The following is a 16,773-nucleotide window of genomic DNA, read 5'->3' on the forward strand; positions in this document are numbered from 1 at the left end:
GCACTCGGTAGCCTATTCCACATATCCACAACTCTATTACCAAACCAGTGCTTGCCTATATCCTTTCTGAATCGGAATTTATCTAATTTCCTCTATAAATCCATAGCATAACACCTTAAAAGATGAAATGTAAAGCTATCGTAATTGAAATTAGAGTCTGCATAAATTAACAGCACAGCGCACATCCTCTATCCCTCACCCTCCCACATTATTCGCAGCGGATCTTAACCAAACCATACAGTATACTCAGACGTCACTTGGCATATTCCATACATAAGTCTGAACCCAGTTGATCAAGTTAAAAATAACTCTTATTGGAATTTACTGGAATGTAGTCTTAAATGGAGTCCTAACCCGCCAGGAACATTAGCAAAGAAGACAATATCACCAACGAGTGCAGCGAGAGAGTTAATGTTTCTCCACAGGCGGTGGATGGAACCTCCAACGATGATGATTTTTCAGCGCGACCTGTACCTTTTCATAAGAGTTCGTTTTATGGGGTTAATGGGTCTTTTTGGAATAAACAAGTATTCGTGGTATTTCTGTAATAGAAATTTACATACATATATACCTAAGATTAAATATTCTACTGGAATCTTAAAGCATAAGAATTGTCACATTTCCTGGGTACGTTCTTAACGTTAGAAGGTTTGATAAGTCGTACACTCACTTCACTGGATGGCTTAGTATAGCGTAAGTCCATATTAGTAGTGAGGGTGGCGTCTGATGTTCTCGCTACACAAAGGTTCAATAAGACCATAACACTTGAAAGTTTAGTGTGTTTTAAGCTCACGACACTCAAAATAACTTGGTGTGTCCTTAGTTCATAACTAAATAGCATGGTGGTTCACGACAAGCGCTTTACTGTGTCACAAGTTCACGACACAAGATACTATGATGTTGGTGAGCTCACAACACTAAAACGTTTATTAAGTCAAAAGCTCACAGTAAAGGTTTTGGTATCTCATGAATTAACACCGGTACAGAAAGAAGCCCATCGGGTTATATAGAGCTACTTCCGATATCCTTATAATACTCCCTACGACAATATTCCTTGGTCGAGAGGCGTATGATTTAGGTGAGGTGTATGATTTAGGCGACATGATTTATGTAACGTGTATGATTTAGGTGACATGATTTATGTAACGTGTATGATTTAGGTGACATGATTTATGTAACGTGTATGATTTAGGTGACGTATGATTCAGGTGAGGTGTATGATTTAGGTGACATGATTTAGGTAACTTGTATGATTTAGGTGACGTATGATTTAGGTGAGGTGTATGATTTAGGCGACGTGTACGATTTAGGTAACTTGTATGGTTTAAGTGACGTGTATGATTCATATCAGTGAGACTTTTTACTGCAGCCAAAAAACGTTTTGTTTCAACCCCTTGAACCATATACAGTGTATAATAAGAACCAGTTTTATTTAAGATCAGTTTCCTTGTACAGCACGGGACCAGTTTAATGGTTGAGAACGCCCAGGGCACTAGATCATCTGGAAAGTATATCTAATTAAATGCTGTAAGGAAAATGAATAGCCTCATTGTATACATATTTCAAGATTTGTTTATCGTGTTTACTGACAACCAAAAACAACTTGGAAAATAAAATTAATAAAATAAATTCAGCAATAATAAATCAATTTGACTCGACAACGTGATAGGCCTAACGTCAGTTCATGACCTCAAGTGTAATTATTTTAACACCTTGGTCGCGGTACGATAACTATCACAGCGGCACTGCTAATAGACGCTCCCTACTCCCTATAGAACGAGTGGCATTGCTGACAGGAGTGGCGGACTGACTGATTGGTGTGTTGTGTGTAGTTGTTAAACCAAACGATAAACCAAAAATGTGTCCTACCTTGAAATCACAAATGGGATAGTTTATGCTGAGGAACCACCTTATTCAACTTTAAGTAGTATTTCGTCCTTTGTGTTGAGGTACGGAAAATGTAAGCTCGTGTGGAAGATAGACATCGGAAGAGTCCCTTAAGTTATTGAAAGGTAAACGACTGTACTTTTTTATGCTAATTGACTTGTTTTTGTTGTTTATATCTAAAGATATCGTTTAAATGTCCTAAGGATGTCATAGTATTTAGGGAAAAAAAGTGACGCTTCTGTGTTTAAATACGGTACCCAATATTTCCCGTGTAGACAGGTCACAGATTTAAGCTTAACAAATAAAATTTCACTCTGTACCCCATACTGTACTAGTGGTTAAAAGAAATTATATGTAAGGTACCCTGGGAGGCTGGGATTAACCGAACTTTAACCAGCATTAATATCCTTATAGTGGCTACTGAACACGTTAACTCATAAAAATGTTTCCCGGCAATATAATGTTCAAGCAACTGATCTGATACCGAATTTAAAAACAATATTCACAGCCACTTTTAAAAGGATTTTCAAATAACCTTTATTTATGTTTAAAAGATAAGATACTTGTGTCAGCAAATACTCGACACTTACCTCCCCCATTCTTGTTGTAGTAACAAGTTTGACGCAACTGATGCCTTTCGCCGCCAGAACAGAATTTGGCTCATTATGTCCTGGTAATCAGGTGTTATGACAGGTAATGTAGCTGGTTTTCCGGCATATTTTTCTTTTAAATTTGTTATAATTACTTTAACAGATTGCCCCGGAGGGGGCTAGTTTATGGGGCACTCCCTTACATCCTGTGCAAGGTGAAGCGCAGAAGCGATAATTACTCTAATCTTTTCGCCCCTTAGGCCCCGTTGTGGGTCAAAGGTCACCAGAATCTTAAGTGCTGTTGAGTTTTTTTATAAGGTAAATATTCAAAGTTAAGTTATTGGTAATGAGCCAGGAAAATAGGTTAGCCCTTTAGCCAGAATAAAATACCTAAGGGACACTTTGCCCTCAAAAGGTTAAGGGAAATTTTCAGGGCGTATCCGAGAACCTAATCTTTTTATCGAGGTAATAGAAAACGTGTGTATATTTGTCAAGTCTTAATAATACGTTTCCTGATTTATTAACTTCGAAGGTAATTTAGTTATCGCATTATCACAATATTTGATACAGGAGGTCAAGCCGTGTATCCATACGTCGCTGCGCTCATCCGGTACAGTATTTTCGCCAGGACGTACTATTGCGTGTTGTTTCATATTATCCTGAATGTGACTTGACAATACTCGAGGTTTTATCCCGAGTCGATCCACCGTATTGTTGTCTTTCTCTGGATTCTATTATCTATAAACAATAAATGAATTCATGTATCTTAGACATCATTAAAAGACAAATATAATAATTTTATGGCCAGTGAATCATCTAACGTGCGCTGAATCAGTGTTGGACAAACGTGTTGACTTGAAAGTTGCAACATCATTACTTACTATCGGAGAATAAGCTCTGGTGTAGTGAAGATTATTCTCTAGTTGTAAAATTGTAATCAGACGCGGCAATGACGTAAATTTATAATAAAAAAATCTTTCAGGTTCGTTAAAAGAGTGTACACAACTTCAAAAAGTGAGTTAGTTATAACATATGATGGGGGGAGCAACGAACAAAAGCAGACTCTGGGCAGCGTATGCTCTACCCCATTAATTAATTTTCCTGGAAGAGTGAAGGATCTCTGTGTTAGGACTTGATTCACACGCAGTCGTGTATCAGCTGCTGGTACACGACGTAGGAATATATATAGCGGAGGTGTGAGCGTGAAGGAGAGGTGTAGGCGTCCAAGGGGATATCTGTGGTAGTTGACAGGAGATGTGGGCGTGGACAAGACAGTGGGCGATCAAGAGGATATGGGCGTGTAAGGGTAGGTGTGTATATATGACGTGAGATGATAATGAATACATGCAGGGGAACGAACAGGAAGGATTATATCAGTTTAGTGTCTGATGAGGGTGTACGAATAAGATGTAACAGGGGTGAGAAGAAAGGGTAAGGCAGGTGGCATGTGTGTGAGTACAGTTGCCGTAATAGATGATGATATACAGCCATTAAGAGTGGATTCTATTGTTAGTCTAGGTCAGGGTAGGTCGAGTTATGTTTATTAATAGGATAAGCTGAAGCTGTGTGCAATTGAAGTCAAGTGTGGTTTAGGTCGCAGACCCTCAACGTCGTCGCCACCACTTGTTATAATTCTGGCCACCAGTGAATTCTGCTAGTGAGGGTCGCGACCTTCTTCCTGTCTTGACAGAGCACAGCTGGTTTCCATCACCACCACCCTATCCGTTTGCTTTCTGATTATGTAAGATCAGTGTGTAAGATATGAAAATAGCCTAGCCAAATCCAACCTAACCAAACCTTGCTTAAACTACCCTCATTTTACCTTACTTAACTAAATCTAACCTAATTAAACTTTACATATCCAAACCTTATCTAATCTCACCTTAATTATGTTAACCTCACAGATTATTACGTCAGATATAATAGACCAAAGAGTAATCTACAAGATAATACGATAGACGATGATCATACTCGGATGCGATAAATTCACTACAGAAACTAGGAAAGAGAAAGCATCAATTGTAAAAATCTAGCAATAAAGGAGAGACATGATAAATATATAACATGAAAAAAGCATTGTCCATAAAAATCACAAAGAAAGAGATGCTAATAGGTAGAAATAAACAAGTAATGTCCATGAATAAACGCGGCATGCGGGCGAGAACTTAACTCTGAAAAGTTGCTATAGAGCCACGTAACTCTCATAACAGGATGCGAGTAAACGGGACGCTGTTAACATGACAGGCTGGAGAGGAGGGAGTAGTGGAGGAAATAGAGAGAAAGGGAGCTGAGGAGGTGCAGAGGATAAACTAAAGAATAGAAAATAGGAAGTCATACATATGTGTAAAATATACATACTCGGTTTAAATTCCTGTGTATGTAGAAAATAAATTGTTAGATTTATATTTAGTAATTTCATATTTCTAGTGATTTTTGGCGTATTTTTCATGCAATAAAAATGAGGAATGGCAGATGAATCGGTCAGAATATGGCGGTCTAGACTAGTCAAGTGAAAGGAAGTGTTTAAATTTAGAAGTGGGTGAAGTTGTCTCGTTTGTCAGGGACGAGTCGAGGATGTTGTCACTGTGTGGCGCTGTATCTCATACAGTATCAAGTCTGTAGTAATATTTAAACGGTAACCTTGATGACTCGTGGTTGGCTGTGGCGCATAATGTTATAGACTTTAGACTCTGTATAAAGATTTGTTGACTTGTGTCGACTCAGTATTAGGACAACCCATTATTTTTGTTAGCTAAATTAAGTACCCCAATTTCTACCTTTCCTGACCCAATTGATTGCTGCTTTGGATATTTAACATACAAGGAATACCCTAGCAGGAGTTTGGCATTGTGAGGATGAATGAGAACTCCAGCTTATATTACGCCTCCTTGCAAATAAATAATGAGTGACAGTAAGTCAGTCACAAGGTCGCCGCCTGAATAAGGGACCGAGGCAGCTAGATAGAAGGGTAACCCGAGGCTGTCTTCACATTGGTGCCCTCACAAGTATACTGTTGTTGTTTTTTTATTGTATAAGGACGACCGGGAAGAGAGCTGGGCGGCACAATTGAGCCATGTTCAAGTGTATACAGAGCTTATTTCTGTGTATATAGTTGATTACGCATTTGTTTATAAGCTAAATGCCTCTAACACTTTATGATGTCCCACCTGGTCTTCATACAATACTGCCGCAGTCTTGGTATTAATGAACCTCTACTTACCTGTAAAGTAAGTCCTAATAAAAGCACGCACTTATCTGTACCTGTACTGTTTTTTTTTTTTGTATTGAAAGAATACTGATCAATGGCTAATTTTCTGTTACGATCTCAAGCTATTCGCAGATACTAATAGACGATGTGTTTACAGAGAGAGGAGGAAGTTAGAAGAGGATCAGGAAGACACAGGTAAGAGGACTTTGATAGTACAAAGATGGAGGACAATGACACGAAAAGCAACGAGAGTAAGATGATGGTCGGAGAGGACCCGGGTAGTGGTGGTGATGAAGGCTTGGATCCTTCCCTCACCTTCTTCGAGCGGGTAATGGTGGCTGTGGGAACGGAAGGACGCTACCAGAAGCTCCTGCTGTATGCCTTCATGCTGCCCCTCTCTTTCTACTCCCCATTCGGCGCCTCTTCCCTCCTGCTGATGATGTCCACCCCCGACCATTCTTGTCATGTGCCGGGCCGAGCAAAGCACAATGTAAGCGTGGAGGAGTGGCAGAACATGACGCTACCTTGGTGAGTATAACAGGATGAGTTTTAGTTATTGCCACAATACCTTTCAGTATAGAATGTAGCTAAAATATTTTAAGTCATGGCTTTAAGGTGTAATTGTATAATTTGTAAAGTTTATATTGTAAGTGTGACCATTTACAAAACCTTTGAGAAATTAGTGTGTCGCAGGGAGGCGGGGGCGGACGGGACACGACAGCTGAGCAAGTGTTCCATGTACAACATCAGCTACGGTGTCGGAAGAGGCGGCCATAACACCTTCGTCATCGACAATACCACCACTACCTGTTAGTCCCGCGCCTCTACCCTCCCTCCCTCAGGAGTTATATGTAACAGTAATTCCCAAATTACTTAATGCAAAAGTAAATTTTTTTGTCTTCAAATCTGTAACCATAGATCATACGCTATTTAACGCTTTTAAGTCCATTTTGCAGTTAGGAGTCCTATTGACTTCCTCAGCTTACCAACCATATCCTAATACTATCCTCGACAGACTGTCAGTACGGATGGGACTACGACCGCAGAAACTGGCAAGAGACTTCGGTCACTCACTTCGACTGGGTGTGTGACCAGGCCTCTACAGTCACCACCATCTTCTCCCTGGCTGTGGCGGGCAACGCTGTGGGCACGTTACTGCTCTCCATCCTCGCTGACAGGTTGGTGAATGTCCTTAACCCCTTCACCACTGCATGCTACTTTTAATATTCTATTTAGCTAACGTCAGGCGATACTCAGCGCAGAGAGAACCCCGTACACAAGGGGTTAATCAGAGATACTCCTCGAGCTACCTCCGGGGTTATCTGAACCACATCTGTGGGGTTATTTGGGGTGGTTGTTGTGTAAAGAGACTCCCAGTATTCTCGGCTGTTATTGGTTCATCTTGGCGGAGGTAAAAGATGTAATATATGAAAGAAAATGAGAGCAAGAGGTGAGAGTGTGTGTGTGTCTTATGTGTGTGCATGTGTGTGGATGTTAAAATGTAAGGATCGTACAAAGTAGTAAACGACTAACACTGTCACCACCACTACCATTCTTCTGCTCCTCCTACAGGGTGGGTCGCCGGCCGGTATTCTTCCTGGCGGCGTCCATCAACTTTTTCTTCGGCGTCGTCAACATGTACATGCCCAACTGGCAGTTCTTCGCCATCGCCCGCTTCTTGAACTGCTTCGCTTTCTTCAGTATCTACCAGATGCCCTACATCATCGGTCAGTACCTTCTGCTAGAGACGTTGTGATCTCTAGGTGGCATCTTCATAAGCCCAGCCTTATTAAACAATTCTTTGTGGTCTTTCATTGATGGTTTTAGTGTACCGAAGAAATGTTTTGTTTTATTTATTAACAAAATTACGGAAAGTTGTCTCATACTATGAAGCTTTGTAAATTTATCTGTAAATAACGTAAGTGTTTTGGGTGGCAGTGGTGGAACTAAGCTCAGAGAAACTACGAGGGCTGACGGCGGCGTTGTCGTTCGTGGTGGGGACACTAGGCATGTGTTGTGTCTCCCTGTGCGCCTGGCTCCTCGCTAACTGGAGGTCCTTCGGCTTACTCTGTCACATTCCGTCCATCCTCTTCCTCCTCTACTGGAAGTAAGTCTTGAGCAACATTCTCACAAGTAGTCTCTGCTGGTAAAAGAAGCATTCTCATGAGTGATATTTTTATTTTACTCTGTAGGTCAAGACAACATTAAATTTACAGTCACAACTTATATATCATAATAAGAAACGAGTACCCAGATCATAGAGTTTGTCAGAGTACTGATCATGTTTAGCAGGTGACTTGACATGACGACAGAGGCCCATGGAGGTCCCCCCCCCCCTCTAGAAAAGTAATCACCTTTTGAAAATTATCTCAGTCGAGATGAAGAGGCGAGGATGAAGTCCATGTCACAAATAATTTTTTTTCTAATTAAAGTCATCCGACGAGGAGGGTCAATTACTTTGTGGCTCTTCATGCTTTTGTTTTATCACAAGGTAGTTTGTTTTGCCTACTAGCACTGAAGACCATTCCAATAATAATTGAGTATGTAGCAGTTAAGTTCTCCCCCCCCCCTTCAAACTTTTAATATCATAGGATTCCAGAACATCCTGTAAACATCTTGAAACACCACATAACACTCCTTAAATATTATCAACTCTACAGCTTACTAGACCTTCTGTACAATCCACTAAGACGGGGAACTTTTATACTCCTATTAGGTTCCTGCCGGAATCGCCACGGTGGCTTCTTTCTGTGAACCGGGTGAAGGAGTGTGAGGCCATCATGACCCAGGTGGCAATTACTAACGGCAGGAGGGTACCACCGGATCTCCGACGCCTGCTGGAGGAAGCCAGGGCCGCTGAGAAAAAGTCAGCCTCAGTCAGAGATCTCCTCAAACACAAGACACTCCGGAAGCACCTCCTCATCGCTACTCTCAACACGTGAGTGGAGGCTTCAATCCCCTTTGACATTACACCCCCCTACACCATACTAGTGTTACCCCCCACACCTCACTGTTGTTACCCCTCAATAAGGTAATTTATCAAAGGTAAAGAAAACTATGTATATAATGTATGATTAATTAATGATAGCTAGATGTTCTGATTGATATAGTGGAATCGATAAACAGTTAGAATGCAAGGAGGCCATTCACTGTCCTAACTCTCACTTGCCCGTGTGTCGTCCCTCAGGGTGATATTCTGCGTGGTGTACTCCGGCATCGTGCTCAACATCCACAACATGACTGGCAATGAGTTCGTCAACTTCTTCGTCCTGTCACTTGTGGAGATCCCCGGCAACATCCTGGGCATGGTCTCCGCGCAGTACCTGGGCCGGAGACTCACCACCATCTACACACTCTCCCTCAGTGCTATCTTTAGTGGTCTGGCGTCAACTGCAATCACAGGTAAACTAGTACAGTACACAAGGATGTCTTCAGTACTTGTGAGTCCCAGAGAAGGCCGTTATCACCAGTGCTGATAAATGATATTAATAGAAATAATAATAGTAACAATACAGAAATAAATAATAGCCCGTGATCTTGGAAACATTTTGACAGAATCTCCTTGTTTTAAGTATGAATTGATTGTGAAGACACTTAACTTCTAAATGCTCTCCTGCAGACCAGTGGTTGTTGGTGACATTCTGCGGGCTGGTGAAGCTCTTTGTGACGGAGGCGGTGCTGGTGGTGTATGTGCAGATAGGTGAGCTCTTCCCGACGCCTCTTCGCTCCATATCCTACGGTGTCACAGCTGTCACGGGCCTCTCTGCTACTGTCCTCGTCCCGACCCTCATGGCCTTGGTATGTTACCTTAATGGATGCTGGGGTCATGTTGGGTCTCTTAGATGCTGGGGTCATGTTAGGTCTCTTAGATGCTGTCATGTTGGGTCTCTTAGATGCTGGAGTCATGTTAGGTCTCTTAGATGCTGGGGTCATGTTAGGTTTCTTAGATGCTGGGGTCATGTCAGGTCTCAAATGCTGGGGTCAGGATAAGGCACTCGGGTACTGAGGTCATATAAGGTCACATAGTACTTGGAGTCGTATCAGATTAACATAATGGTGAAAGTTGTACCAGTCACTCAGCTGCTGAAATAATGTTCGGTCACACAAAAGTTAACTCTGAGTCTATCAAACTTATAAATATCTCATGGAAATATCACTCCGGTGCTATTTAGATTCTATTGTATTTGATGTTTAATGTAAAAAATAATCTGGTTGTCATTTATTTTGTCTCTTGAAAACTTATTTATATAACGCTGAGGAAGTTTTTTCGTTTTCATTATTACTCACCAACATACTGTGTGTCTTCCTCATGCTCACCAACATACTGTGTGTCTTCCTCATATTCACCAACATACTGTGTGTCTTCCTCAGGGCAACACAGACAGGAAGCTCCCCTACTACATTCTTTGCAGTCTGTGTCTGTGTGGGGCGATGGTAAGTACCTTCCTGCCAGAGACCCTTGGCCTTCCTCTCCCTCAGACCGTCCAACAAGCCAGCAAAGTGGGGCGTGACCAACCCTACTGCGCCATCGTCACACACTGGACCAAACACAACCGCACACCCTCGACGTACAGCCATACCGAGGCAGAAAAGGGCAAGGCTACCGTCAATGGTATCACGTCTGCGTTTTAGTGTAGATGACTGGACTTTGAAGGGACAGTTACTGATAATGATGCTTTACTGAATTCATTATAAGTTTATAATGATTTAGAGTAAGAAAACCAAAGTGTATTTTGTTAGGTACTTCGAGCATTATTGAATCGATGGGAATTTCATGTGTACAGAAGCGTAAACCAAAGATAATTTACGCCCGTAGTGCTACAAGGAGACGTCCCACCCTCTCAGAAGGAAAGTTTTACACCAGGTTGTATACAATTAAAAAAAAATCACACCTGACGAAGAGTTGATGTTATAATTTTATTACTGGGCTTTAACAACTAAGGTCTTAAACGAGAGTAAAGAGTTGTTTGTGTTAGCCCTACTCTGTGGTGGTTGACCCTCATAATATGAAGTAAACAGGTGATTTATTACACAATAAAGATGTGACAACGAATTAAGGTGTAAATGCTACATGTTTATCGGATAATTTTAAGATGATTTTATTGAATAACAAGATTAAATGCCTTACTGTGTGCTGTGGTATTGAACTCTTGTCCTCTTGATAAACTTTCCTAGTGAATAACTGGAAGATGATAAGTTTAATTCAAGTATAATAAAGCCGTTTTTAACTTATTTTTTCTTAGAATAAATTAAGTCCTCTAAATTCACATTTCCTCTAATGAAAATTTTGGAGGAGGTGAAGGTGAGTGTCTTGGTCCACTGATAAGGAAAGCCTAATGTACTACTGTAGGAGAGAAGAAAAAGTGTGCAGATCAAATCATTGCGAGAGATTTCTAGGTGGTAATTGGTCAACTAAGTACACACTCATTGCTAATTGTCTTTCTGTGTTGAACAATGAGTACAAGATGAGTTGATATTCGTTGTCGGATTCATTACTACAATGCGAAGCAAATTTTTTGTAATAGTCTGTTGTTGATAGCGACCAACTTAAGCTCGGTTCACACCAAGGTCTATAAACGATTCACGCTAGCTTGTTTTGACGGCCGTCTCTGACGTAGTATAACCATCGATGACGTCACGAAAACGGCGTTCCCTTCAGACGGGAGAGTTAAAATGTAAACAAACATAGAAGGTGACAACCTTCGGGGAGGCTTTACCCCTGGGACAGGCGGACGTTTGGGGCATTGCCGTGAGTCAGCATTGTGCCAGCCACCACAATTACAACACCTGGGGTCAACAACAAAGCCCACACCATCCCCATTAAGGTGGTGATTGATTTTCTTGGCACAGACGGAGGAGTGATGGTTATGTGAACAGAATCGAGATCTAAATCGATCACGTTGGCAGCAGGTTGTGTATAAATTCGCCCTCCAGGCCCTGATGTGGGTCAGTAACCTGAAGAGTGGTAGTTTGCGTTTCAAAGTAGGTGTTACGTGTTGCTGTCAACAGTGCCCCAGATTAAAAAAAAAAAAAGATGCTGTCCTGCTCAGTTGTCTCTGAGACGTTGCAGGTGCCGGAGTGTCGTTTATACAGGATTGTTGCTGGGCGACTGTAGTGAGGAGCGATTATAACTGATCCATTTGTGTATACTGATCTTGAAAATTTGTGTGTGAAGTGCCATAAGGAAGGAATACGACTACCATCTTGAGATTACATTGGAGCTGGTAAGTTTTTCTTTATATTTTAGGGGGGAAGGTCACAATTCACTTCAGTATCTTTACGTAGTGCATATACGAGTTGCTATAGAGATGAAGAGGTGAGATACTGAACATACTCTAGTATTGTTTCCTAAGCGAAGCATATAATGTAGATGACAATGAGTTATTGTTGTTTTTATTAGCGCCAGTGTGACGTGGATAAGCTGATCTGAATGTTTTATCAAAATCGTATCTGGCAACTTATTTGTCGCCTGAACTTTCACGACGTAACGACAATTAACGAAGCGCGAATATAATAACTTGCCTAAACCTAATCCATTATTTGACCCAACATTATAAATGAACATCACTTGACACCTGTCAACTCGCATGGAATACCTCAATCTATCGAATACCGTCTTCATATCTGAGGGCTATGAGACGTAACTGCGGGAACTACCTGTTAGAAAATTAGGAATACTAACACGTTTATTCATATTTTTTAAAGATAAAGCGAATAGTCAACCATAATAATGGTAAAATAACGTCGTGGCAACATTAAATGCAAAAGACTACTACCTTAAGTTACTAGTAAAGTTTACCCTTAAACTTTTAATATACGGTATGCTTCACAGAAAACTAGTTAATTTTGAGGTAAACTATAATATTTTTATTTGTCCCCATAGATAGTTTTGGAAAATAGTAATACATATCCGCGTACTTTTATTGTTTGCTATTGGCGGGTATTATGCCATCAAATGTACGTGAATAATGCCAGTGTTGGTCTCATCTTTAAAAAAAAGTTAACATGTAGAGGAGAGGGAGTGATAAACGAAGCATTTTGGATCTTGTTTTGGCTAGTTTTTACCGAGGAAGAAGACCCAGAAGGACATGACAGAAGTGATCATAGTTTTTTAATTTAGCAGTAGGGAATCATGAAGCATGGCGAAGACTTACAAAATATTGACCTGAATTTAGATATGCTGTAGGTGATAGATGTACGGAGGAAACTTAAAATGTCTTTGAGAAAATATCGTGTAGGATTAAGCACCCGTATTTCAATTGGTTACAAGACTGCCAAATGCTCTTTAGTATTACAAAATCTAAGTGCACGTAAAATACAACAACCCTTATCACAACTTATTATATACTGTTAACAAGGCATCACAATAAGTGGGGGTAGCAGAGATAAAAGCCAACCAAGACTTAGGAATTATAAATCATATCTTCAAATACAAAGATAAGAAAATGTTCCTTCATCTTTATAAGCATATTGTGCGTGTCCGTACTGGGGGAGCTCCAAGACCGCTACACTGGGAAAGCAAGAAGGGAGAACAAATGAAGCAACCCGGGTCTCGCGAGCTGGAGGCGGAATAGGATAGTGGCGGTTAACAACAATATCGTAACCTCAACATAACCAAAACCTTACATAACTATTTCAAGCCAACACAACCCACCAAATAAATTAAGCTCCAGTAACCAAATCTCCCCTAAGATTGTTATATTGTTGGTAAAATTATAGTTTCGGTCATACCAGTATTTAAATATCCATTAGGGTGTGTCAATTTTGTCAACATGTTAAAAATCAAATTTGGTAGTCAAAATATTGTGCCTCTTTATGTCTAAACTTGAGATTAGCAAACAAAAATGAATTGAAATAACCCTCACCTACATCAATTATACCTTAAAGTTTCAAATATCAGTATTTCAACAAATTAATGAGACTTGATTAGAATTATTCACTTGATATTAACTAATCTCATGTAAGCATATGGATTATGGAGTATTTTATGGTTCTATAGCTTGTGTACAATATGCATGTCAGAACATGAACATGAACAGGCTCTCCGTGTGGGACAGTTTAATTCTTGTTTTGACTTGTACCAAGCGTGAGGATAAGGCGCCCGGCTCACTCTCCTTCTAGATATCATAGACGGTGGTTTGCTCTCATTGCACTTGCACCTACTCTACCAGACGAATTCTACATTTTAATTATTGTAAGTAGGGCATATTGATTGTCGCAGTTACTTATATCATTGTATAAAACATTATGTTCTAAGAAATTATTATGTTATTTCTGTTACAGCATTTTTGATAAACAAATTGATATTTTTTGAAACAACAATTGAATTATGAAACATTGAAATATTTTTCTATTTGTCAGATAGTGTGAAGATGTCAAAATTGAAGACAAGAAGTCAGTTGTCAACCCACTTGAGCCTGCTAGTTGGTAAAGGGAAGGAGCTTCCTGTATCAGAACTTCCAACAGTGAGAGACATGCTAAGATTAGGGTTACTCCTTCGAGAAAAAAATGCAAAGGACAGAAGGAACTATACAGATAAAGAACTCATAAATGACATGATAGTCCCTCTTCTGCATCAATGGACAAAAGCTAATGCACTATTCAAACCACCTGTGATTAATCAGTGTCGAACTATTGAGCTAAAACTAACGAAATTATGGCACAAAGCATTTGAAACATCACTTGGTAAAGGAAACTTGGCCAGGAAAAATGAATTTCTGCACACACTTGATACTCTGTTTGACATTTTGACCTGCAAGTGCTCCATACAATTATGTTCTGAATCCAACTGTTCTCACTCAGGTAAGAGAGAAAATAATTCCCACATTGATTGTGGTTGTCCTCGTGAAAAGAAGATCCCTGTTTTAGAGCTTGAATTTATAAAGGCACAGAGGACAAAGGCAGAAGGCCAAGGAAGTATGCAAATGGGTTCAATAGATTATTCAGAAACAAAGAAGCAGATTGCTAATGCCAAGAAGAGAGAACAAATCCGAGAGAGGGAACAAAAGAAGAAAATGAAGAGTGAAGAAGCCATCCAAAGAGAGGAAGAGCTGTGTCAAGATGTTTATCACTTCTTTGATAGTTCTTCTGATGAACAGGAAGCAACATCAGATGATAGTTCCAAAGAGCCATCTGAACCTTTACCAAAGAAAATGAAATACAACACAAGAAATATTTCAAACATTGCTTTAGCTAGTATTCGCCACCATGCTGGACTTCGTGAGGCTGCAGAAATTGCAACTGCCGCTTGGATAGATGCAGGCCTCATCAGCCGAGAGGATGTATCTTTGGTGATAGATCATAATAAAATTAGAAGAGCACAAGAAAAAATAATGAAGGAAATATCTGATCAGCATGAAAAAGATTTAAGCGAGGGAGGGCTCTCCTGTCTTTTGTTTGATGGAAGAATAGATGACACAAAAGTTTTGCTAGAAGTAGAGGGAGTGAACAGAAAGTTTCCAGGTCTCATCAAAGAAGAACACTACTCTGTCTGTTCTGAGCCTGGTGGTCGGTTTTTGTTTCACTTTGCTCCCGAAACTGAAGTAGAAGGGAAGAAACATGCAGAGGTCATTGCTGATCATATTTTATGTTGGGTTCAGGAGAGAGGACTTGGCAGTTCACTGCAGGCTGTTGGTGGAGATTCAACTGCAGTGAACACCGGATGGCAGGGGGGTGTAATGACGCATTTAGAGAAAAAACTAGGAAGAAGACTTGTTTGGATTGTATGTGATTTACATACAGGCGAGCTACCTCTTCGTCATCTCATCCAGGAACTTGATGGTCCTACAAAGAGCAACAACAAGTGGTCAGGTCCCCTTGGCATCATGCTGGATGAAGCAACACAACTAGAAATAAATACAACCTTTCCAAAGGTCGAAGTTGGCCCTCCCCTTCCGGCGTTGTCTGAAGGAGTCATCAAAGATCTCAGCACAGATCAATCCTATGCTTATCGTATTGCCCAAGCAATAAGATCAGGAGAAGTGCCTCAGTCATTGGCTCTCTTGGAGATTGGACCTGTCAGTCACAGCCGTTGGTTAACTACAGCTCTTCGTTTCTGCAGGATTTGGATTTCCAAACACGAATTGAAGGGCAAAGTGCTGAAGAATTTGAGGTTAATTGTTGAATTTATTATTGGAGTTTATCTTCCCCAGTGGTTTAGTGTGAAACTTAATCCTATGTGGGTGGATGGGCCCAATCACCTTTTGTTTCAATTGCAGCTAGTAAGAACACAGAGGAAGGTAGTGAGGGACATCGTGTTACCTGTGGCAAGAAGGTCCGCTTGGTATGCTCGATCAGAAGCAGTTTTGCAAGCAATGCTTTGCAGTCAATGTACCAATCTCCGAACCGAGGCTGTAGAAGTCATTCTAAAGATTAGAGGAACGCTAATAGATGACGACCAGTTGGGAGACTGTTCGTTTCATTCAAGAAAAGTTCCCCCAATAAACGTCAATGCCACCAAATTGTCAGAATTGGTTGACTTGAGTTTGGAAGTCTTAGAGCCACCATTGACAACAAGTCTAACTAGCCAAGAATTGAGAAACCTTAAAGAGACTCCAATGCAGGTGCCGAAGTGGCCTTCCCACACTCAAAGTGTGGAGAGATGTGTGAAAATGGTCACAGAAGCAGCGGGCCATGTTTACAGCCACGAGAGGCGAGAAGGTTACATCAAAGCACAAATAGCAAGCAGACTACTGATGACAAGAAACCAAAGCAAAGAGAGTATGAAGGCATTGGTTACTTTCAAATAGACTACGGATAATAAAATATAATAATTTGAAACTTGAAACAGTAACATGTGTGCAAACGCTGGTTATGTTATAAATTCACAAATATGTACATTTAAAAATCCATTTGATGTAGGTAGGACTTATTATAAAAAAAAATTTATGCCAGAATATTGTTTTGCATGCTTAAAGACTACAATAAATTGCTACCAAATTACTCGATTTTCAATTTAGCCAGTTCACCCCCTAAATTGACACACCTAATATCCATGCTAACCTAACCTAACGGGTAGAATCGTTTCTGTCATCCACCTATTTGGAAGTTGAAATTAATCGTTCAAAACACAACCAAAAGCCATCGGAA

General features: G+C 40.4%; 1 protein-coding gene across 2 annotated transcripts; it reads left to right on the forward strand.

Annotated features, from left to right (window-relative positions):
- The first annotated feature begins 1,766 nt into the window (after window positions 1-1,766).
- Window positions 1,767-10,917, forward strand: LOC121871160 (organic cation transporter 1-like). 2 transcript variants are annotated; one of them, XM_042373308.1, is made up of 11 exons: window positions 1,767-2,012; window positions 2,498-2,580; window positions 5,843-6,213; window positions 6,379-6,494; window positions 6,701-6,863; window positions 7,258-7,412; window positions 7,624-7,792; window positions 8,402-8,623; window positions 8,873-9,087; window positions 9,305-9,483; window positions 10,057-10,917. In XM_042373308.1, the coding sequence occupies exons 3-11, from the start codon at window positions 5,906-5,908 to the stop codon at window positions 10,315-10,317; spliced, it is 1,788 nt and encodes a 595-aa protein (XP_042229242.1). In that variant the 5' UTR covers window positions 1,767-2,012; window positions 2,498-2,580; window positions 5,843-5,905; the 3' UTR covers window positions 10,318-10,917. The 2 variants fall into 2 exon arrangements, with proteins under 2 accessions (XP_042229242.1, XP_042229241.1); XM_042373307.1 differs by lacking the exon at window positions 2,498-2,580.
- Window positions 10,918-16,773: the final 5,856 nt, after the last annotated feature.

Source organism: Homarus americanus, unplaced genomic scaffold (genome assembly GCF_018991925.1).
Source record: "Homarus americanus isolate GMGI-L3 unplaced genomic scaffold, GMGI_Hamer_2.0 scaffold40565, whole genome shotgun sequence".
NCBI lineage: Eukaryota > Metazoa > Arthropoda > Malacostraca > Decapoda > Nephropidae > Homarus > Homarus americanus.

What these genes read in the sequence shown, in the direction of transcription:
- LOC121871160 (XM_042373308.1), top strand. Translation starts at nt 5,906, where the DNA reads ATGGAGGACAATGACACGAAAAGCAACGAGAGTAAGATGATGGTCGGA. An exon ending in CTCTCCATCCTCGCTGACAG is followed by an intron (nt 6,864 to 7,257) that starts GTTGGTGAATGT and finishes CTCCTCCTACAG; the next exon opens with GGTGGGTCGCCGGCCGGTAT. An exon ending in CTCTTCCTCCTCTACTGGAA is followed by an intron (nt 7,793 to 8,401) that starts GTAAGTCTTGAG and finishes TACTCCTATTAG; the next exon opens with GTTCCTGCCGGAATCGCCAC.